The following is a 24,999-nucleotide window of genomic DNA, read 5'->3' as shown; positions in this document are numbered from 1 at the left end:
TTAAAAATGAAAAAAAAGTATGTATATCACTACCCATGATACATGCAATAAACTTCCGCTTCCGGTTAACACGAGCAATGAAAACAACATGACAGTGAAGATAGACTCGTGTAGCACATGCATACAGCATTTTGGAGTGTGAACATTAGGTAGACAACTCGGTTGGTATATTGACACATGTTATGTTTTATTTCGACAATGTGTACATTCAATTTCAGTAAACTCCCTTCATAATTACTTAAATTAAATCCCACTCTCAATGTGACTTTACAACCTACAGCAGTCATGTGCCCACGTAAGTTATGCTGGTATTCAACGTATGGACTAACTTCCTTAAGACGGTGAAAGGATTTTTTTATGATGAACATACCAAATAAACATTTATCTACGAACTATGATCATACTTGGATATATATTCATTGATAAATCTGGAGTACGATGACTATGATAAGAAGTAGCATTAACCCCAAACTTTGGGCCAAAGCCCATCCCAAATTGGCCAATGTTGATGCGGCTGCTGGTGAATTCGTAACTAAACTAATTTATAAATATGGAGAATTCGTAGACACTCCCAACTCCTAGACAAAATTCAAATTTGTCTACAAGTTCACTGTTAATAGTGTTTACGAGTTGGCGGTGTATTCGAATTCACCTCATCCCATGTATGTATTCAGCTGATGGTTGCCTTAGAGTAGTTTACCCCCAAATCTGTCTTTAAAGGGACAGTACATTGACTGCTCTGAAGTATTGTTTGTAAACAATAGCCGATAAGCCCCGAGCTTACTCATCTCTGCTCAGCTTATTGTATTCCGTGAGAGAAGTTTCTGCACCAGTGACCACACCGTGGATGACCAGACTTTTCTCTTGTTTGTAAACAAACACACTTATTCTGAAATAAGAACAGACAGACATCATGCAAGCCTTTCGCTGCACTTTACATATTATATGGCATAATGATATAGATAAAACTACTACAACCATGACAACTGCGACAGTGAGGTGCATCACAATATGGCTTTAGACATCAAAGTTACTAGGGTTTATACAGGCTTGTAATGGCCTTGAAATTTAAGGTTCCTCTTGAAAAGCCTTGAATTAGTACAAAATGATATAATTGTTAATCAAAGTACACAAAAAAATGTACCAAGGATGTTAAAGTGAGATTTATCTCAGTGACAGTGATTTATGACAATATGTGCCAAAGTCCTTAAAGAACTCCTGACAGATTTAAATTTGGGGGGGGGGGGGGGGGGGGTAAGAAGCAAATCTTGTTGGAAAATGTGTGCTTGTCATACTGCTTTTATGTCTTATGACAAATATATAGTATGCTGGATTCAAGATAAAATTGACAGACTAAGACTAATAACCCAACTGGAAGAGCTTTGAAAATGATAGTTGGCAGCCTTGAATTTTTCGTTTTTTATTTTTTTATATTTTCATTTACACTATTTTGACTTGAAACACAAAGTAAATATTTCACCTGAGCATTGCTTTTTGTGTGTATATTTTTTTACTGTCAAAATGTGTAACATTTTCAAATTTTTTAAACGCCTAAATATTCAGTTATTTTACAAATTGACTGAAAAACATTTCCATCTATATTATTATGATAACGAACATTTTGATGTTTAATGTCATCACCAAGAGACTGAAAATGTTACGTTGAAAAGTACATTTCTATGTTGTTTGGCTTCTAATACTACATAATAATCTGTTGTGATGTTTTTAGGCCCTTTTGATCGTCTTAATCAATTTTAGTCAATCTGGACAGATTTTTCAGTCAAAATGACTGAAATATTTACACATTTTATAAATTGCCTGAGAGAATCACATTTTACAAATTGACGGTAATATATACACGCTTACAAAGGAAAAGACTTGTGAAAACAACGTCTATCGCGCATTGAAGAATTTCCAAACCTAGACGTAGAGGAACAAGAACGAATCGGTTCAATGCTACAGCAAATGAATGAAAACAAAATGCAAATACCATAATTACAACCTACCAAATTTATGTGCATAATTTTAGGCAGCTTCCTTGTTCGAGGAATGTATCCGTGAATATCCACACAAAAGAACAATATCCCTCTCGTCTGCAGCTGTGCAAGGAAACTTATTCAATGTCACATGTCTCTGTAACAATCAAATATTTTAAAAGATATATATCGTTTCGGGATATTATAATCCGTGTTTGTTTTTCAACTGATCACTCAGGTTGTTTCAGGTGTTTCACATAGGTGTCATGTCTCAAGGGTCGGCTGAGAAAGCCAGACGTGACAACTATTTTCATAACGTCCACAGTTACTAAAAAATCCATTGAGTGATAGATAACAATGCGCAATCAATCAACGTATTATCAGTTAACCCTTTGAACAAAGTATGGCACTTCACGCCATGATCATGATGATATGAGTGTAATCCCTTTGTTTTAGTAAACCTAGACATGTAAACACTCACTTTTGACATATCTGCTGGGCAAGATAACAGTGATTAATCAATCAACGTATTTTCTGTTAATCCTTTGATGACTAGGAACGATCCGTTAATTTACAAAAAATGTAAATCAACAGATCATTCATCTCTTGCTGGGTTGCCACGTGTATATTACATAACACACATTTCACCTAACTTCAAACCTGGATTTAGATTGAATAATTACCCCAGACACAATAAATGCCAAATGGGAACCTTTGTCAGGTAATCTAAGTGGTGCTACCACTAATAATTATACCTGTAATAAATTCATTGACTGAGCATCAAGTTAATGACGACAAATACACAAGTGTAGGTTATACCAGAAAACATGGATGACAACAAGGGAGTAGTAATCGTAGTATCGACGCAATCCAATATCCGAAAATGCTTTCACTGCATGGATCCTTTTTTTATTATTAAACTATAACCATCTGGGGTATTTCCAAATGACGACATCCAATGAGCTCCGCCGTTCTTTTTGTCTGTTTGTTTAGGGTGAAGAAATTAATTAACATGCGTCCTTTGTCGAAATCTTTATAGATCACAGTTAACCAGTCAGTGTTCAAAAATGCCTAAAACAAATCATGCCTCCAAGTTTATTTAGCTGACCTTGCAGACAGCGTCTCATGACCGAGACATATTTATTTTGTTATTTAAGCTTTTATAATATTGGCTTCCGATCTAATCAAGCTGGCTTTAGTGTTTTGTTATTTAAAAGCACACAGAACCATCGAGGTACTGTCTCTAAAAGCCTTGGATCCCCTTTCTGATTAAGCACCCTTCGTCATTTCTAGGGTTGGGCACCCCATGTTGGTCAGACATCCGTTTTACAATTAATAGGATCAGCAGGCTAGGTGTCCCCCTCAGATCCTCAGGGTCCGTTGTTAGTTAGGTTTCACTAGCTGTGAAATCATAGCTATAAGGTGCTCTGCTTTTACATTCCGACATCAAATGTTCGCAAATACATACAATACAATAGTAAGAGTGACTGAGGCAGTAAGCTCCACTCCCGTTTGTGTTTTTAGACTCACGAGTCTCATTAAATACAGTGGAATTCAGATTTTTGTGAAAGCTCAGTTCCTTAATTAATTATTTTTACTCAAACTTAATCTGCAAAGCACTGTCAAAATGGACTTTTTACACTGGATTAAAATTAGGGTCCCAACAACCAATTTACTATTTAAAAGTAGCTGTCTAAATCAGACCGGATGTTCTCTCACTACTTTGAAGTAAGCTCAACCAGTGTCAGCTAAGACAACGATGCTGATCCTGCCTGTAATCCTGCACACATCTATTGCCATGATGTAAAGGAAGAAAGATTTGTCTGTATTCAGCGGTAGATGGTTTGGAGCCATGGGGGAAAATACATATCCATATTACTTAATTTGCACCCTGATCACATGCTGATGCAGATGTATGCATATTTAAGACCTTTGTAGTCATAGACATCGTGTAAGACTTATTTATTGTCAGCATTGCTGCCTATGCTAGTTGATTTTGATAATACACTAAAATCGCTCATAGTTTTACTTTGTTCTTAAATGCGTATGAATAAAGAACAATCTCATTAAAATCAGATCTTAGTTCTCGCTACTGCTAAACAAAGATCTGAGGACATCCCATTACGGGTCACGTCAGCACGACCTTTCATCCAACCAATCAGAGCGTCGCTTACCAGATCCTGACAGTGACAGTCGGAATGTGTTTTCTAGTCATGCAGCCTCGAAATATTTAACAGAGGGTATTCCGAATGACAGTTACAGGTTTTATGATAATATCCATACAATTTATGCCATCTATAAGCCATTCCAGAATGTTGTTTTGGTCAGTTTTAAGAATATGTTTCTAAGCGTAGTCGCCGTAAAGCTCGAGATAGCTGCCTTCTGATTGGCAAATGTCGATTTCTTGTCAGTCATTTCATTGGTTTGTCAATGTTCACAAAAGGTCGTTCTGACGTGACCCGTAATGCGATGTCCTCAGATCTTTGGTTAGCGGTAGCGAAAACTAAGATCTGATTTTAATGAGATTGGAATAAAGAATGATTATCAAACAGGGTGGACATGTTGTATGCGAAGCTGTTGATCATTAGTGAAGCTAAAGCTAAGTCCTATTTGAAGGTGCTTCATGTTAGGGGTGTCATGATTAATTGAAATAACCATATATTGCTATTGGTAAGCACTAAAACACTTAAAGTCAATAAATCAATTGTTAAATCAGTTTCCGATCAATAGTATTGATTTCAGTTAGGAATATTGATAGTTTCGATTGTTTTTACCATATCAATAAAATAAATGCAATGCTGTTCAAATTTTTTTTGGTTTTAATCAAAAGTGGTAGTAATTAACACATGGTAATATGGAAGTTTCTTTTTCTTAAATTATAAGGGTAAAGAAAAAAACAAATCGGTCATATCTCAAACTTTACTTATTATTTGTTGTTATGGTTATCAAGTTCAAAGGAAACTTCAGTTCCAAGGTTTAATTCAACTCTAAAATCCATCTAAAACATACACTGTAAACTCTCAATATTTATCGCAATAGTTGCTTGCAATATCAATAGTTATTGCAATAGTTTCTTTCAATATCAATAGTTATAGCAACAGTGATTTCCAGACCAATAGTCACCCCTACTTCATGGTAGGCAAGTAAATCAGAAGAAGTAGTAAACAATACATGTCCGTCAGTTGAATTGATAATATTCACAATGGTTAAACTTTTTCAAAGCTAAATTTAGTACTTGTTAATGGTATCAAAATTGACCCAAGGTCTATAGCGTTCCATGATTGTCTGCGACAACTGAAGCTGATGATGTTTTTGTCTGGGCAAGTCGGACATTGATTTTCCACACCCCTAGTGGTGTAGTGGATTGAGCAGTGTCTGCCCGGATTGTGGAAGGTCAGTGGTTTGTTCCGTTATACCAAAAGATATAAGATGGCACTTGATGCTACCCTATCTGCCCGTCCCTTGGACACGCCAGAAACCTATGGTTCGGATCGCCCCAATTATGTTTCTATGTTTGTCAGCACCATACCCGTGTGGGTTTCACCGAAGTGGTAAACGTCTGAGACCTGCATCACTTCGGGCTTTTCTCCCACATTAAGCTGACATGCCATGATATAACTGGATTAATGTTAAAAGCGGCGTAAAACCCAACTCACTCACTCACTCACTCACTCACTCACTCACTCACTCACTCTAATTTTAATCAACATTTTCATTAGTGGTGGCAGGTAAAGGTCTTCCTGATCTTGGATCATCTTCTAGGCTCTCTTCCCCTCTTGAACTCTGCAGCCCCTTTTCATAACAGTGGCAAAGGAAGATGAATGAATGGCTGTTGGAGTAAGCTCTTTCAGTTGGAGATACTTGACCTTGTCACTTTGGTGCCTGCAGAAACATGCTGCCTGGTTGTGTATTTGGTTTAATACAGTCCGTAAGCATGTAAAGTATTAGGAATGTCATGAACGCCAATATATCAATGTATCAGCAGCGTTAGAAATTGGCAATGGTCCTACAGTCCTTTCCAAACTGCCCAATAGTTAGGTATCATAAGCATGATAAGGACAAGTAGAAATTTGCCATTTTTAAGGGTTTTACTTTATGTTATCATTATAAGGACTTCTGGAACAAAAATGTTAGTTTCTACAGCTGATCAGTGATGTTCTCAGACGATACGATACATGATACTCACTTATCTGTATCGATTCATGTTTTACTCCTGTATTGTTCACACGTGGAAGCAGCAATGGAATGATTTTGTTAGCAAAATGGTTCCTACCTACATTTTATTAAACAATTTTATCATTATTAGTTTATGCTATATCTTCACTGTGCATTTACATAGTTTTAAGACTTAAATTCTGTTCTATTTTTTTTTCTTACTGGTGTTGACACTCAATTTACATATTCAAGTATTGTTTGAAATGAGACACTTTTTATCTTCAAATATGAGACCAGATATTCGGGAAGTTTTAAGCCTTTTTGATGGTGTTTGTGAAATATAGAAATTCAAGCAAAATTGCCCCAAATTAAATATCGTGATATCTATCATATCTTGAACAAAGTATTGGGATACATATTACATCAGGGGATTGTCATATCATGACATCTCCATGAAGTATTGTACGTAATACATGCAAGCTGTTATGGATGTACTATACGTCCTACAAAGATAGGCTTAATACTTTTCAGATACTTTGACATCCCGAACCAGAAGTATTAATCTTTGGATAATCGCTGACTCATATATAGGCATTTGATTGTTTCAGACAGCTGCAATGATTACTCTTACTGACATTGTTTGCATGTGCATTGATACACACACACAATCTCATTACCGCAAAACAAAGAGCTGAGGACATCCCATGATGGGTCACCCAGAACTGTTGTAATCATGCAATCTTGAAAAGAACGATCCAAGCGACAGTTGTGGGCTGTACAACTACTGCTGTCAAAACCACTGCTTCAATACAATAAACATTTCAAACGGAATAGACTTTCCATCAGCCTCTGTGAAGTACTGCCATCTCATCTCGGCCATGTGTTAGACATCCTAGAATTTGTTTTGTTCAGTTTTCAAATCTTGAATTTATATTTTTTCATGCATAGTCTGAAATGGAAGTCGACAGTTTGAAACTGGTGCCATAAGACTCTATGCTTTGTGACTGGCTGATGTCGAATTCTTGGTAGTTATTTCATTGGTCAGTCAATATTGTTGGGGTGTAGGCACTTTTAGGGACATGTGGGTCTTAATAACAAAGGAATTTATTTAGATAAATACATTGCAAGCGATTCCATGACATTTGGTTAGCTGATCAAGCAATTGTCTTTGCGTTTGATACAAGTGCCTGCCCGATAACCTGTGGCTACTTTTTCTTTGTGGCCATTGAAAATAAAATCTAGGTAGCTTGGTTGGCTTGCTTAATTTTCTGTCTTGTGAGCTGCAACATATAAACCTTTCTTCCCCATATCAAAAAGAAACTGGTCACTTGCAAGATAGAAACAATTTCTGAAAACAGTAATTTTGCCTGTAAGTCGGCTGTCACAGCTTACTACAGACAGATGACTTTCCTCAAGGGGTATCCAAATGCATCATATTGTCTTATGTATCTCATGTTTTCATACATTTTTAATCTTTCTGTTGATTAAATTTCTAGTAACTCAGATTAAATATATTTTCTGTCTCTAATAACCGATTTCTCCTTGCGTCTGGTAGGGTAAAACAATTGGCTACTTAACTCTGAAGTTACCTGGAAAAAATTAGCTAGCTAGTCTGGCTGGCTAGCACTGTTGAAACATTTCACACAGGGTTAATGTATAATATATTCTTCAGTTTTAAATCTTAACTTTAGGGACAAGGACTTCTTATCAGTTTGTGACAAATTCATCATGCGAATGGGGGCATGGATAAGCATTGCATTTGCCATTGGCAAGAATGCTTGCTTTATCACAAGCTCTGCAAACCGGTTGTAATTCTTCTGTGAAACTAGGATGTTTCAGCAGCAGATGTTGGTTGCCACAGTAACTCTCCATCTCTTTATACAATTACTGTTGAAGCTCTTGGTCACACGTTTTCTATCTTAGCCTTCCTCGGCTAACTTCCTCGGGATTGACTTTCATTTTGTGTCTGGGACAGAAATAAAGTCATGATCATGTCATTCAAGGTGATTGTAGGCTTGTCCATGACAATAAGATTTAGTGTTGCAAGCTACTGTTTTGGTACTGTTTAATCAGTGTTAGTGCATTTAGTGTGTTTGAGTCTTTACTTGTGTTTATGGCACATCAAAGTGTATTTTAACATGATGATTTGCAGACCCTGTGGGGATTCTGGGTTAAAATACATGTACCTATGCTTGTTGTAAAAGTTGGTTGGTTTGTTTGTTGTTTTACGCGGCACTCAACAATATTCCAGCTATATGACGGCTGTCTGTAAATAATTGAGTCTGGACCAGACAATCCAGTGATTGACATGATCATCGATCCATGCAATTGGGATCGATGACCTGCTTCAACCAAGTCAGCGAGCCTGATCCTGTTAGTCGCCTCTTACCACAAGCAGAGTTGCCTTTCACAGCAAGCATGGGTTGCTGAAGACCTATTCTACCCCGGATCTTCACGGGTCTGGTTGTAAGAGGCTGTAATTGGTTGGGTGGTCAGACTCAGTGACTTGGTTGATAGCATGTCATTGTACCCAGATGGCGTTAAATGTTGCTCATAATATCATACACTGGTTTGTTTGGTCCTGACTTGATTATGTACAGGCTACCGGCCTAAAGCTGGAATACTGCTGAGTGCGGCAATAAACAACAAGCACGATAATATGCTGTAGTTTGAGTGTTTGCACATCATGCACAGGGCTTGACATTCATAGAAAATAGACACTAGCAAATAAGTCTAGAACATTAGATAGAATCTACTAGCCAAGTTTGAAAGCAAAGCCTGACAGTTGTCAGATATATGATATGCTCTCATTTACAGTATATAATGTGGGGATATTATTAACAGAATACAATTTCTAAATAAATGAAAAGAAGTAACAAGTCAATAATATTTAATTAACGGCAACAGTTGGCACTCAAAACCAATAACCGACTGGCAGACTAGTTACTTCAGTTGTAATTTTAACCAATACATTTGCCAAAGTAATTTTTTGGTAGGTGCATAATCTCTAGATATTGCACCATTCAACTACATGTAGCAGATATTTAAGTTGGTGGCAGGGATCAAATTTCACAAGTATTGATCAAATTTGTCAGTGTTTTTGTGAATATATGTGAGCATGCAAAAAAGATTCGTGCACAGAAAGTTATCCGATATTGGCAGTTTCCATCACTTGGGTTGTAGGCTGGTAGGTCATCCTGGTAATGTAGAGACTGTGGCTCTTTTCCACTGATGGCTCCACCCACCACTGAGACAAAAGCACATGGCCTCTCAGCCCAACACAATCAATTACCTAGCATGGACCGAGCACTATCAATATCTGTGTATTAATCATCACAGTAGTGTTTTCTAGGAAGCTTGTGTTCAATGCAGCGGCCAGGCCTCTGTAAGTGAGAAAATCCTTCATGTTTATGACTAAGTAATGGGATTATATCTGATGCATGCATCACTGTTGGGCTTACTGTACCAATTGGGCTCTGTTCCACAAAGTTAGCTAATATCTAATTTTCAGCTTCAAAAATATATTTAACTATTTATTTTGACTGACTCAAGGTAATTGATAAGCAAAAATCTGTAAGCCATTTAAAAAACTATGTATTGCGTCTGTCAGTTTTCTATCCATCAGGGGGGCGGTCGGGTAGCCTAGTGGTTAAAGCGTTCGCTCGTCATGCTGAAGACCCAGGTTCCATCCCCGACATGGGTACAATGTGCGAAGCCCATTTCTGGTGTCCCCCGCCGTGATATTGCTGGAATATTGCTAAAAGCGGCGTAAAACCATACTCACTCACTCACTCACTCACTCACTCACTCTAACCATCAGGTATTTTTCTAGTAAAAAATAGCCCATATTTACTTGTTCAATATTCCGAGATATCGAAAAATAAGAGAAAGTAATATTTTGTCTGGTTTGAATTTAGAAAACTCTACTGACTATAAACATGATCAATTTAAGTTGTATAACAAACAAACAAAACACAAAGTTGTATATATTCATATTTACACACCAACTTCTGGAATGACAATCAAACAGTTAAACAAGACAATGTAAAAGGTACATTTTTATTCAAACACAAATTCCACATTGTTTTCTATTTAACTTTTGTAAACTTTTGGACAAACCTAACCATGTTAATTGTTAAACTAGTAAACAGATCAGTCTGCCTGGATAGGGTTTAAGATAAAATCCCAAAGTATTATTATATAAAGTATCCATTTACGCCTGATGAAATCTTATCTACCTAGTATAACAATATTAAGGCTTGGAAGTCCAACTCTATCAGTATCACAAACCTACATGTATAAGTGCAATAGCACTCTTGTTGTCCACCTGCCGAGTGTATACAGGAGACAAAGGTCAGTAAGGTCAAAGGTTGTGTGAACCATAGTTTTGTAGGCTAGTCCAAAGTTCAGGAAATGTCTCTTTATATTCATCAGCATGTTGAATGTTTGACTAAGCTATTTGTTTGATTCACAAATCTTTCTGGAATTTCCCCCAATATTTTAGTTGTCAAGGCTGAGAATCACTGGTAGGTTGCATACTGTGTTATAACCTTATCATGCTTATATATATATGTTATAACACTTGCTGGAAAAATATTTATTTAAATGATTTATGTATTCAGGTATGATTTATGAAAAAGAAAATTTTCAAACATGCTAAGACCATGTGACATGCACAATACCGTATTCGGCATAATAAGTGCCTCGCTCTAATAAGCACCCACAGCGATATTTGCTAATACATTAGCTAGTGAACAATCCAAATTAGCACCCCTTCTGAATGATCAATGTACACAAGACTTTTTACGCACTTGTGTGCTATATGAACCCTTAATTATGGCCAATTAAATTCTGGACAAATATATCTGTCGTATATAAACATTTCAGGCTGTCAGCATAAACCACAAAATTTATCTTTCAGCTGTTTGTTTTTTCCACCAAAAATAATATTCTAATAAGAGCCCCCTATTCCTAATTTTGAGAGCGCCCTGGGCGCTTATTACATCAAATACGGTATATTGTTTTACAAAACTATTAAAGAAACATTGTACCAAAAACATTGTATTGGTCAATATGGTCAAATTAAAACTTATACAAAACAACCTTTGCTACAATTAGTAAATCATTCAATTTAACCCAAATTTAAAAAAAATGTGAAGGATTAACACTGTTTAGAATTATTATTTTTTAACAAGCTTGTCAAGGCACCATATGTATACATTAAGTTTGATGGATGTGATTCCCACGAAGTATCATCTTCCCAAGGCAAGTGAGTTAACTGACAATCGAAGCCCAGTTTCCACCCTTGCCAAGCTAGGCTGGAATTATGGAGTTATATTTTGGTTGGACTAACGAGTCTATGCATAGTCCAATCAAAATGACATAATGAAATCGACATTCAGTGTGTAAACTGCCGTGCAGATTTCGGTTGATTGCAGGATTTGCAAAGCATGTATACCATTAACTGAGCATCAACAAATATTTTTCGAATCTTTTCATGTTTGTATTCAAGGTGCTTACATGATTTGATGCATTTCGCGAATCATTGATCAGATAGTCTTGACTGGGTGCTGCTGTTTTGTTTGCAAAAGAAGTGATATGAGAGGTGGAATCTGATTGGTCAATAGGAGGGACATAGAAGAGACATAACTTGTAATAGCCACTGGAATTTATAGTTCTCTACCATGTCTACTGCATGTACAGTTCGTAAAGATAGGTGCCTACAAAGTATGTCATGTACACTCTACCCATTTTGTCAAATTGATATGATCACCTGACAAAACAACTGGATTATATCATAATATATTATAAGACCCGTGAAGATCCAGAATAGAATAGGTCTTCAGCAACCCATGCTTGCCCGTAAAAGGCAACTATGCTTGTCATAAGAGGCGACTAACGGGATCGGGTGGTCAGGCTCGCTGACTTGGTTGATGCTTGTTATCGTATACCAATGTTGTGGATCGATGCTCATGATGTCAATCACTGGATTGTCCGGTCCAGACTCGATTTTTACAGACCGCCGTCATATAGCTGGAATATTGCTGAGTGCGGCATTAAACAACAAAAAAACAAAACAAAACATAATAATTCAGAAAATATTTCTGGGCAAGAACAAATTCCAGAAAATCAAAAGATAGTCATTTTTTTAATTCAGTTTTTATTCAAGGTACAAAGTCATGTTTACGACATTGAAAAAGTGCACTGATCACATTGTTAATCTGAACCCTTTCAATATATATATTATTATTAACCCTGCTTTCTGGTCTTTTGTTCAATTGCAATGCTTACATAATATATACATAGGAACATTACTCTGGAATAATGATTAGTTGGTCCGTTGGCCCACAATCCACTGTCCCTTTGGTGTGCCATAATCCTATGATCATGGGTTCTAATCCCTCATTTGCCCTGATTATGGAGATTGGTTTGTTGGCACCATGCCCATTCTTGTTGGTTCCACCAAAGCAGTAAATGTCCAAGACATGTGCTCACTTCAGGCTTTCCTCTCACATTAAAACGACATATCGTGAACTGAAATACTTTTGAAATTGGCATGAAAGCGCAACTAACATTTTAATATGGAAAATTCTTTATCTAGGCAGTTTCACATGTTTAGCTATGATTGGGAATAAATGATTTAGATGTGGTCGTTATGCATTATACACTTATAAAGTATTGAATGGTTGTCCTATTGCAGTGTGATGACGGACGTAGTCAACTGGTCCTGTGAGGACGTGGAACAATGGCTGGAGGCAAACAACTTCACACGCTACAGACAACTGTTGTGCGAAGAGCACAAGATCGATGGATTGGCCCTGTTGTCTCTCACAGAAGACGACCTGAGACGGCCTCCCCTCAACATCCCAGTACTTGGTGATGTCAAACGACTCGTCATCAAGATCAACATTCTACATCAGGAAAATCAGGCCGAGCTCCGCAGCTTTGCACATCTTAATGGCTCAGTTGGTGATAACCGTACCAACATCTACAGTCCTCCTCGTCTCAACATCAGCAACAGCAGTGACTGGGAATATGCCCAGAGTGCCATGGGGAGCCCCAGCCTTCGAGGGAGGTGCTCCCAGAGTCTTGATCCCGAGATTTGGAAGACTGTCCTGAGTTTTGTGTATGTGTTCGCGGTGACCCTATTGACAGCACTTGTGATGGTGGTTGTCCATGACAGAGTCCCCGACATGCAGAAGTTTCCACCATTACCAGACTTCTTCTTGGATAATATGCCCTATGTGTCATGGGCGTTTGAAGCCTGCGAGTTGGTTGGGTTAACTCTTTCTTTGATGTGGTGCGCAATCCTGTTCTTCCACAAACATAGGTAGGTTTTATACAAGGAAGAATACATTATCTGTCTTTGAGTCTTGTTTATGAGACATTTAAGTCAAGAACTTGTGTGCTTCAGATTGCAAGGGGATCTTTGTCATTGAATATTTTGACTTCTCTGAAAAATACCAAATGACCCTCCATTTCTAAACAGTATGCTCCCAGACATGATTTCTGGGTTAAATGTGAAGTACGCAACAACTTATGCAGGTTGTACGAGGCAACTAGAGGATTGGATGGTCAGTTTCAGGGAATTACTTGATTGAATGTCATCACACCCTAACAATATTGGGACAATGGTCCTAATGTCAATCACTGGTCATCTTCCTGAGGCAAGGGAGTTAACTGACTATAAAAGTCCAGTTTCCACCTTTGCCGAACTAGGTTGGAGTTAAAGTTTGCTGGAAATACATCAGTGAATGGTGTTAAGCAGCAATCAAATCTAAACAATTTGTATGCGAGTCCTTTGACCTATTGTCCGAAACCATTTTTAAACATGAGTCACTTGTCAAGATCTGTCTGAAGGTTGATGATGGAGTAGTCAATTGATGTTGTTATTTCTCTGTTTCTACAAGGTTCATCTTGATGAGGAGGATGTTTTCATTGGCGGGCACTATCTTCCTGCTGCGATGTATAACAATGTTCATCACCTCGCTGTCTGTACCCGGAGCACACCTTCAGTGTAGTGGCAAGGTAGGCTCATGACGTTCATGCAGGGATTTACATTATATAAATAATTACTCATGACGTGGTCAATATGCCCAAACAAGGACCCAATGACCCGACCCCTGAGGTGGTCTGACCAGACCGAGGCTGTAGCCCGGTCAGAGAACCAAAGGGGTAGGATCCTTGGGTCCTTGTTTTTGCTTTTTTTATCTCATCAAGAGTAATCATTTGTTTTGTTGTACTGAAGTTCACTTTAAAGTTTATGAATCCTCAAACTGTTTCATAACACAGTAATTAAGCTGCGAACTGTAAAATGTTTGTACCAGACGCCATTTTGTTTTCTAGCAGACGTGTCAACATGGTCAATATTCATCACGTGACAGGTCAACACTGATCATGTGATGAGTCAATATTCGATGTCAGTGTCAGTCACATGATGTTGGGGTCTACATGGAAATATATTGTTTCGTCACGTGGTACAGGTTAACCAATGGAATTGCAAGATTCTTAATAGAGGTATAACAATATGGGTTGTTGACCTATCTCAAGGGGTGTATAAGGGATGAAGGTAACACAGAGAGGCTTCTGTCAGAGTATAAGATCTGAGTTTAATGAGACTGATCTATCCTGTCAACCAGCAGTATTAAGATTAATACTTGATATAATAATTGGGATCCGTGGGAAACCACTTTGAAGTACTTGACATCTACCTGACCCGAACAGATCCTGGGTATAACAGGTCTTTAGCAACCAATGCTTGCCATCAAAGGCGACTATGCTTGTCGTATGAGGCGACTAACAGGATCGGGTGGTCAGGCTTGCTTTGGTTGATGCTTATCGTCGTATTCCAATTGGGTGTATTGGTGCTCATGATGTCAATCACTGTGTCTGGTCCAGACTCGATTATTTGCAGAACGCCGTCTTATAGATGGGATATTGCTGAGTGCTGCGTTAAACAACAAACCAACAAATTATATCTACCATGACCGTGATGACTACAGGCTGGCAATACATCACTTGTCTTTGAATGATGTCACAGCAGTGTGATATCACTCGTATCATTCACTGGTTTATCTGTCAAATTACAGGCTGCTATGATATATGGAATATTGATGACTGCGTCATATGTATAAACAAACAAACAAGAACAGCTCTAAAAAGTTGGGTTCTCCCTCTACCACCAGTTTGTTTCTTACTCTCAGACTTACGGCAGCTTTTGGACGAAGTTGGAGAGAGCTTTTGAGATCTGGAAAGGATGTGGTATGACCCTGCAGGGAGTCCGGACCTGCGGAGACTATATGTTCAGTGGACACACGGCAATCATCACTCTCCTTAACTTTTTCATCACGGAATGTGAGTGTGTACTTAGAGCCATATTAATTATCTTAAGCAGTTGACCATTTGCAAGGTTATTCAAGTCCTTCTTAGCAGCCAAACTAACCTGGCCTCCATATCAGAGTCCCCTGATCTATAGGGGGCAAAGAATGTCAATAATGTATGTAGTGAAATGCTTCACTTCGTGTGTACCAGCGGCTCTTATTTGACTTTTCTTCTGTCATTATTCCTGTCTTCTTTATCAAATAAGGTTCAAGTTGAAAAAAAAGGATTGTGAAAATAATTTTGGACGCAAACAAAACATATAAGAACCAGAATACACAACGGAATACAAGAGTTTTAAGCGATATTGTTTACATGTCACTATATGACCTTGCTCTTGAGACCTAATTTAGAAGTATGGTTGCGGTCACTGTGAGTTATTTGTGCTTACTGCTGACATTATTGAGATGGAATTGGAAGTTAATGTGCTTTCCCAAAATAGTAGCATTGTTTAGCACATGTAGCCCCTATAATGGAGTGTAGTATAGCCTACCATGGAACATTTAGTTACTGCTACTGGTTGAGACTGGTTCTAACCTGAGTTAGGCAGATCAACGGCCACTGCTGACTTGTGCTTTGCACTTTACTGGGGTTGTTTGAAAGGCACTGGCCTTAAAAAATGTTCTGCGGCCATCAACAGATATATAGATACTGAGTCCGTGGTGCCTTGTGTACCAATGAAATAACTCTGTCTCTGTGTTTGCTCTTACTGACGGGGATGGTCATCTTCCCGAGGCAAGGGAGTTAACTGACTCAAAGTTTCCACCCTTGCCGAACAGTGGCTATTACCAGTTATGTCCCTTCTATGACCCCCCCTATTGATCAATCAGATTCCACCTCTCATATCACTTGCATTTGTTTCAAACAAAATGGTGGTGCCCAGTCAAGACAATCTGATCGATGATCAAGATATATGTTGTTATAAAATGTGTCTTACTTCACAAAGTGCAGAAAAGTTATGTGAGCACCTTGATTATAAAAACTGAAAAGATTTGCAAAATATCCGTTGACACCATTTGACAGTACAAGTCTTTTGCAAATCCTGCAGCTGAATGAAATCTGCCTGTTGAAATCCATGTTCTTTACAAACCGGTTGTTGACTTCATTGTGCGATTTTGATTAGACTATGCATAGACTTGTTAGTCCAGCCAAGATGTAACTCCATAATTGCAGGCTAGTTTGGCAAGGGTGGAAACGGGACTATACAGTAAGTTAACTCCCTTGCCTCGGGAAGATGGGGTTGGTTCACAAGACAAAAAATTGCTGATTTGCAGCACCTTTGATCTCACCTCCACACCTTGATAATATTCTCATTAAAATGCAAATCGCTGATATTATATTTCCATCTGAAATGAAAATTCAGTATTCATTGAACATGGTTGGATATGCATCTCATCCCAAAAGTGCACTTCTCAGTGCAGATATTTGTACAAATCCATTGTTTAATTACTTGGTTCCCAAATTTTTCCAAACCTAAAGGCTTGGTTGGTGTTGAAATAGAAATATAAATTTTATTTTTTTTAAATGTGAATACCAAAAGCAATTTTCAGGTGAAAAGAAAGAAAAAGAGAGTTCTTTCCCCAAAGTCAACATGATTGAGATATAATTTCGCATTCAAAATTGTCCTATGTTGAAGTTTATTTCATTATTGAAGTAACAAATTCAGCAAGGAAATTTAATTATGTTTGATCCATAAAGCAACTTGTTAAAAAAACTGAATGTTAGCATGGTTAGTTTGGCTGCAGTATAGTATGACTGACATGTATTCAAGAGTATCTCTATGTCGACATAAGGGGCGGTCGGGTAGCCTGGTGGTTAAAGCGTTCGCTCGTCACGCCGAAGACCCGGGTTCGATTCCCGACATGGGTACAATGTGTGAAGCCCATTTCTGGTGTCCCTCGCCGTGATATTGCTTGAATATTGCGAAAAGCGGCGTAAAACCATACTCACTCACTCACTCACTATGTCGACATGTTTTGTGCAGGTATGTAAACAGGTTAATGTGAGCAAACAAGCAGCAAATAACGTATGCTGAGCCATCACCATGCCATTGAATGTGAGAGCTTTACAAATGGTGAACACATGTTGGCAGAAGGTAATGCTGGAGGAGTGCACTCCCTTTGCCCTTTATGATCCCATGGCAACAGCTGTGGAGGATGATTCATTGAATTTCAGACTATAGTTCATATGTCACTCCCTGTGTGTTGTGGTAGTCAGAGGAAATAGAAACAGGTGCACGATGGCTTGTGTTGCCCGAAGTCTTTGTCATCTGTTTTCATTAATTTCATTCAATTGAAAATAAAATCTTTCAGTAGAGCATTTGGAGTAGGTTGAGTGTCTCTGTATGTGAAATGTATTGCATAAGGGATCAGAATGATTATTAGTACTTGCACTTATGAATTTGAAGGCCCAATGTATGTTCTCTGCAGATGATAGATCTATACAATGTGTACATTGACATGAAGCAATTTGTTCTAATTTTCTAATGTTCCAGTGATTACATAATTCGCTGGAAGTAGGCTCCTGTAGGCACCTATCAGAGCATATTATATACTTCTTAAAAGAAGTTAAGGACTAATTTATTTCATATTACTATAGTTAATCTGCCTTCCAGATGTTTTTTACAAATATCAAACTACCCGTGAAGATCCGGGGTAGAATACATCTTCAGCAACCCATGCTTGCCGTATAAGCCAAATATGCTTGTTTTAGAGGTGACTAACGGGATCAGATTGTCAGGCTCGCTGACTTGGTTGATGCATGTCATCGTATCCCAATTGCATGGATCGATGCTCATGATGTTGTCTGGTCCAGACTCAATTATTAACAAACCGCCGTCATATAGCTGGAATATTGCTGAGTGTGGCATTAAACAAACAAACGTGAAAAAAACAATCTAGCACAAATGTTAAAGATTCAAATATTTCAAAAATCTGAATGAAACCCTTACCAACAGAACCACCTTCAATACTCCACAGTCTTGTACTGATGCTGTTCCTCCACACTTGCTAATGTAGACTTGCTACCTGTAATCATTTTCAGGTAATACATATGCAATGACTCCAGGAGAAAATTATTTGCAAAGTAATTATTCACTGGTCGTGAAATTATAGGTTAGAGATGTTAGAGATGGATCATTATTATTTTACAGATATGTAGACTTGCTACCTGTAATCATTTTCAGGTAATACATATGCAATGACTCCAGGAGAAAATTATTTGCAAAGTAATTATTCACTGGTCGTGAAATTATAGGTTAGAGATGTTAGAGATGGATCATTATTATTTTACAGATATGTAGACTTGCTACCTGTAATCATTTTCAGGTAATACATATGCAATGACTCCAGGAGAAAATTATTTGCAAAGTAATTATTCACTGGTCGTGAAATTATAGGTTAGAGATGTTAGAGATGGATCATTATTATTTTACAGATGTGGGCAGAATCAGAAAGTTATCAAAATAAATATTTTGGCCTGAGGTCTATTTGAACATGATTAAGGTTGTCAGATATATATACAACATATCAGGAAGAGTCTTTTTACTGTTGATGTGTTTAACATGGTAAAAAAGTTGTCATATTTTGAGTAATTGTCATGATATTATTGTATTGTATTTGTGTAATCAATTTTATTTTAATATTATCGACTTCTGTCCCTTTGCACTAGATCACCCTCATCATTTTTATTGTGGTCTTTAGTTTGGTTTACATATTAGTGTCATAATGACTCATAACACAAGTAGACCCATGAAGATTCAGATTAGAATTGGTCTTCAGCAACCCATGATTGCCGTAAGAGGCAACTATGCATGTCGTAAGAGACGACTAGCGGGATCGGGTGGTCAGGCTTGCTGATTTGGTTGATGCATGTTATCGTATCCCAATTGCATGGATCGATGCTCATGATGTCAGTCACTGGATTGTCTGGTCCAGATAGCTGGAATATTGCTGAGTGCAGGGTTAAACAACAAACTAATAAAAAAACATACAACAAGTAAGGGGCAATTATGGAAGAGTCAGTTTTAACATACATTTTGTGATCTTCAAGGTCACAAATAGGATTTGAAAAAGTTTGCTAGAAAAGGACATTTGTGTTTTGAGAGGTTACCTTTTTAGATTAACTGCCTGAGGGTTCGTGTTAATTTATGATATTGGGGCATGTCCTATAGAAGTGTTTGACTCTCCACCAAATGTATCCTTCTTTGCGTCGCGTCCGGCGGATTTTTACAAAAACTGGTTTCTTTTCTTTGAGACACATGACCTACTGTAGAGATCGGTGACCTACTGGAGCAATGTGTAGAGATCGTCCTAACAAGCAGTTATGGTACTGTATTCTAAATATGCTCTTTGTTTCCATATTTTAATAACACTTTTTTAATTTTAAAGAAAATGAAATAAGGAAGTCATGTCCAGAAGAAGTTTCAAGTTTCTCGGAACTATGTAGACATGTTGGATAAGCTTGATGGCTGGAAATAGGCCTGCAACTCTTCCAACTTACTGTTAGTGTGTGAACATGGATGTGTCACTGTGAATGAAGAACGCCCTAACCAACAGTAGACATCTGAATTTAGTAGGGAGTTTGTGCTGAAATCTGATTGGTTAAGAAAATTTAAATGGGATTAAAACCCTTTGAAATTCGGGGCTATGAACTGCATTCGAATTCTTTTCCTGACTGTCCTGTTGTCATGGAAGCATATGACATCTTCCATTGTAACATGGTGTCATATTGCAGACAGAGTATTTCTCGCAGCTTTTTGAGAACGCTTAGGTAAGGGGCGCAATTGAAAATGTGACTTTTAACGAGTCACAGTATGGCATTTATGATATATGTATCCATTCTCTGGCAACTAAGGCTTGTTTCAAGGTGTCAATAGCGATAATCTGACTGTGGTTGCTGTAAATCCCTCACACGCGATTTCACCAAAATTAATTTAAACAATATTGAATGAAATTTTGAATTAAATAAATATATCACAAAAATACGTCCAGATATACATTGAACACGATTTTATGACCAGGTAGTATAATAATGGGATTAAATTACGAATTTCAGTTCGGGTTTGTTGACTGGTATTTCTGGTGTTACGTGCTTGCGGTGATCAGCTGAAGAAATTTTTTGAGATTAGGGAAAAACATTTAGTCAGTGTTAAACTTGAGTTTATTAATAATGTAAGTAAATTTTGGGAGCCATGCGTTACCGCACACTATAACCAAGTTTGTGCTATATTGAAGGGCGCAATAGCGAGGAAACACCGTATTTACTATGTTTATCTCCTGATCGTCATCAGAACAGTCTGCAACTTAGCCACCTGTAATATGCCGAGTTAGCATATCTAGTAAATGTCTTTTGGTCTCGTCATGTCATTAAGATAATGGTGCATACATTAGGACAAACAATCTGCTGTAAAAGTCCCTGAGACAGATTGGGCAGTCTCATACAAAGGTTTTGGGCACATATATTAATTAGTTTATTGATATGTTGACAGCATGTCCATCTGTGGCGAGTTTTGAAGTGGAACTATTTTTCAGTAATCTGTTGCCATGGTAATCTGCTTCAGATACACCAAACTTGTTTTTGTGTGATTTTATGTTCTTTTCTTCATGTGAATTAAGAATATGTGAAATTCTAAGCAATTAGTTGAATAAGCCACTTGGAACTGTTTCAGACATTACTAAAGGCCTGTCTTGCACACATTGTGTTATGGCCTCATCTAGATCAGTAGATGCAGGTGATTAAAATGCATGTTTTTTGTGCTGTTTTATGAGAAGACGATTAATTCAGAAATAGAAAAAATACTGTATTTGCCGCAATACTGTCGTATTTACTGTAATAAGCACCATCACAATTTGACATGGTCTAAAATACTATTAATAGTTAATAGGCAATTACATACCTCTTCTATGAAGAAAGAAAACTTGCAATAGACACAAGAAAGTACTGAGTGTCATATAAATGTTTGGTTTTATGAGGGAGCGCTTACAAAGATTACTTACATATTGGTCTAGAAGCTGGTCATGGTGCACTCATTAAAGCAGAGCTCTTATTAGGGCAAATACGGTAATTGTAATGTGGGGTTGTCAAGAGAATGTAGTCATTTTAACTCTCAATTTAAGGAGATGCTCTTGTAGCCTCATCTTGAAACTATGGAGCTAAATACATGTAATCTTAATATGAACCTGTTTGTTTCAGATACACCCCAACAGAAGGCCTACCTTCTTCACATGATGTCATGGGTGCTGAATGTCTTCGGCATATTCTTCATCTTGGCCGCCCACGAGCACTACTCCATTGACGTGTTCATCTCCTTCTACCTCAGCTCCCGGCTGTTCATGTACTACCACACCCTCGCCAACAACCGTTCACTCATGCAGCAGGACGCAGAGCGCACCCGAGTTTGGTTCCCCATGTTTTCATTCTTCGAGTCCAAGTGCGACGGGGTGGTGCCCAACCAGTTCGAGTGGCCATTACCTAGCCCCTACACGATCTTTCAATATTTTCAGAACAAACTGAAAGTGTCCTGATACTTTTCTCAAACATTGCTAGATGTTTACAAGATTGTTCCTTGTATCAAACAAGAGGACGACATGCATAGTATATGAAGATACATGATTTCATATATATATGTTTTCAGGTTTTGTTGGAAATGATAAGATTTAAAAACTTTGTCCAACAAAAGAATACTGTGACATTATGTAGATAACATTAGGTTGGATTTCAGGAGAGTTTTTTATTTATATTTAAGTTTAACGCACAACATGTACAAGAAGACATATTCAGATAGTCTGAACAATTTTTTATGGGAATTTGTACATATTTTTCCAAGCCATGACATGTTAAACTTGTTGAAGAAATACCAATTTCAAGACAGTTTCATGCTAAGTTCATTCCATGTCACAATTTGACAGTGCTAAGTACTTCTAATAAGTTAACAACAGTTGGTCGATTGCTTTATATATTCCTTCAGTTATAAAACAATATCAAAATGGCTTGAAAAATCATTCCCACGGAATAAGATGGTTTGCAATAACATGTACGATATTAAATGTAATGATACACGGACCATACCATGACACAGGCATGGCAACACGCCTGTCATGCTACAATGCACCATCTTTGATAAATGCACCAATGTACTTAGTATTAAAACCTCGGTCTCTAAATGATCATTGAACTCAGATGGTTCTTCAAACCCAAATGTTGTCAGAGATTGTCCTGCAGTGGGACATAGTTCAAATGAACATTTCTGGAGGTTGAAGAACAGACCCTTGTACATGTTGTACAGACTGTACAGGGAAATCATGTCAACTCAAACACCACTAACTTGACATTGAATTTAAGATTATATATCTTCATGATCCCAGTGGAATCGTCATCTGCTGCTCTAATGTGGGCAGTGAGGTCTGATATGGACACCATTGTCTAATATTGGTACTTTGGTGTGATATGGACACTATGGTCTAATATGGATACTGTGGACACTATGGTCTAATATGGGTACTATGGTGTGATATGGACACTGGTCTAATATCGACACTATGGTCTAATATGGACACGATGGTCTAATATGGGTACTATGGTGTGTGATATGGAGACATGTCTAATATGGACACTATGGTTTAATATGGACACTATGGTCTGATATGGACTTTATGGTCTAATATGGGTACTATGGTCTAATATGGACACTATGGTCTAATATGGCCATGATGGTCTGATATGAGTACTATTGTGTAATATGGACACTATGGTCCGATATGGACACTATTGTCTAATATGGACACTATGGTCTGATATGAGTATTATGGTGTGATACTGACACTATGGTCTGATATGGAGACTTATGTCTAATATGGACACTATGGTCTAATATGGACACTATGGTCTGATAGGAGTATTATGGTGTGATACTGACACTATGGTCTGATATGGAGACTTATGTCTAATATGGACACTATGGTCTAATATGGACACTATGGTCTAATATGGACACTATGGTCTGATAGGAGTATTAAGGTGTGATATGGACACTATGGTCTGATATGGACACTACATTCTTGTGTGAGTACTTTGGTCTAATAGTGTCTCTACAGTCGAATATGGACACACTGGTTTGATGTAAATACCATGGTTTAATGTGGACATTGTGGTCTAATTTGAGTACTCAAACTACAGATAACATGACATTCATGTTACAATCCCAAGGTATTTGAGTCAACAATGTTCCAGAGCTGTTGTTAAATAATATGAGGCTTGTAGCTTTCTTTCATTCATAACTTCCAATGCTGATCATGCTGATGTGTATGGGTGTACCTGTATGCATTTTGAAAATTGATAGGTGAAACTGAGAATTTAAGCAAGGCCATATCATGGAATGCTTTGTCACCCAAAATATTGTTTTATTGCATTTAGGACAAATAGCAATCTCTACACACACTGCCAGAAGTTATTGCTAATAAATGGGGCCAAATCTGGCACAATGTCATGGCAAAGTGAAGTTGTCTTCTACCTTGGAATGACATTAACCTTGTGAGTGGTAGTGCTTGCATACTTAATAATCCAGGGTATTCTGTTTCCATTCAGTTACCGTATTTAACGTAATATGCGCCCCACTCTTTAAGCGCCCATGGCATTATTTGCTAATATATTGGCTAGTGAACAATCCCAATTAGCACCCCATCCTATTGATCAATATACACAAGACTTATTTATTTGTGTATAATACGCACTCGTGTGTTATATGCATCCTTAATTATGCGCAATTAAATTCTCGAAAAATATATCTGTCGTGTATAATACGCACAGACTTTTCTTTTGTATCATTTCAAGCTGTCAGCATTAACCATGAAATTTTCGATCTTTCAACTCTGTTGGGTTTTTTTCACCAACAGTTTATTCTAATAAGTACCCCCTAGTTCTAATTTTGAGAGCGCCCTGGGTACTTATTACGTTGAATACGGGAGGACAAATATCTGACCCCAGTCACCACCATAGGTTCATTTACAGCCTATTTACCATCCAATCAAATTACATGCCTGAGCGAAGTAAGTGATGAGAGAGATTCCGAAACGAACCGGGGGCACGGGTGGCCCAGTCGTCTAAGGCGCCGCGATTCGCTGTGCAGAGTTGCGTCCCTTGGGCATGCCAGAAACCTTTGATTGTGGGTTCGAATCCCAGTTCGCCCCGATTATGTTTCCAGGTTTGTCAGCACCATAGCCGTGCTCGTGGGTTTCACCGAAGTGGTAAACGCCTAAGACCTGCATCACTTCAGGCTTTCCTCCCACATTAAGCTGACACGCCGTGATATAACTGGAATACTGTTAAAAGCGGCGTTAAACCCAGCTCACTCACTCACTCACTCCAAAACAAACCTTTGGTGACATTGGGATCAGACTATTATAACAGTTGAGAAAAAGGACATATTCTAGGGCATGGGTTGTTTAAATCATCATTTCTATTGCCAAAACAAAATCATATGAAGCAGACATTG

The 24,999-nt window shown here is 37.8% G+C and overlaps 1 protein-coding gene across 2 annotated transcripts; it reads left to right on the top strand.

Moving 5' to 3' along the window:
• The first annotated feature begins 64 nt into the window (after positions 1-64).
• Positions 65-24,656, top strand: LOC124134306 (sphingomyelin synthase-related protein 1-like). 2 transcript variants are annotated; one of them, XM_046499054.2, is made up of 5 exons: positions 65-161; positions 12,832-13,461; positions 14,042-14,159; positions 15,335-15,485; positions 21,702-24,656. In XM_046499054.2, exons 2-5 carry the CDS (start codon positions 12,836-12,838, stop codon positions 22,031-22,033), a joined length of 1,227 nt encoding a protein of 408 aa, XP_046355010.2. In that variant the 5' UTR covers positions 65-161; positions 12,832-12,835; the 3' UTR covers positions 22,034-24,656. The 2 variants fall into 2 exon arrangements, with proteins under 2 accessions (XP_046355010.2, XP_046355009.2); XM_046499053.2 differs by having other exon boundaries at positions 71-149.
• Positions 24,657-24,999: the final 343 nt, after the last annotated feature.

The sequence above is a fragment of the Haliotis rufescens genome, unplaced genomic scaffold (assembly GCF_023055435.1).
Source record: "Haliotis rufescens isolate VD_foot unplaced genomic scaffold, xgHalRufe1.0.p SCAF_11, whole genome shotgun sequence".
Lineage (NCBI taxonomy): Eukaryota > Metazoa > Mollusca > Gastropoda > Lepetellida > Haliotidae > Haliotis > Haliotis rufescens.
This window is presented reverse-complemented; position numbering and strand designations above follow the sequence as displayed.

Coding starts and splice junctions, on each gene's coding strand:
- LOC124134306 (XM_046499053.2), top strand. CDS start 118: ATGCATACAGCATTTTGGAGTGTGAACATTAG. Junction 14,160..15,334: donor ACCTTCAGTGTAGTGGCAAG/GTAGGCTCATGA, acceptor TCTTACTCTCAG/ACTTACGGCAGCTTTTGGAC. Junction 15,486..21,701: donor TAACTTTTTCATCACGGAAT/GTGAGTGTGTAC, acceptor TGTTTGTTTCAG/ATACACCCCAACAGAAGGCC.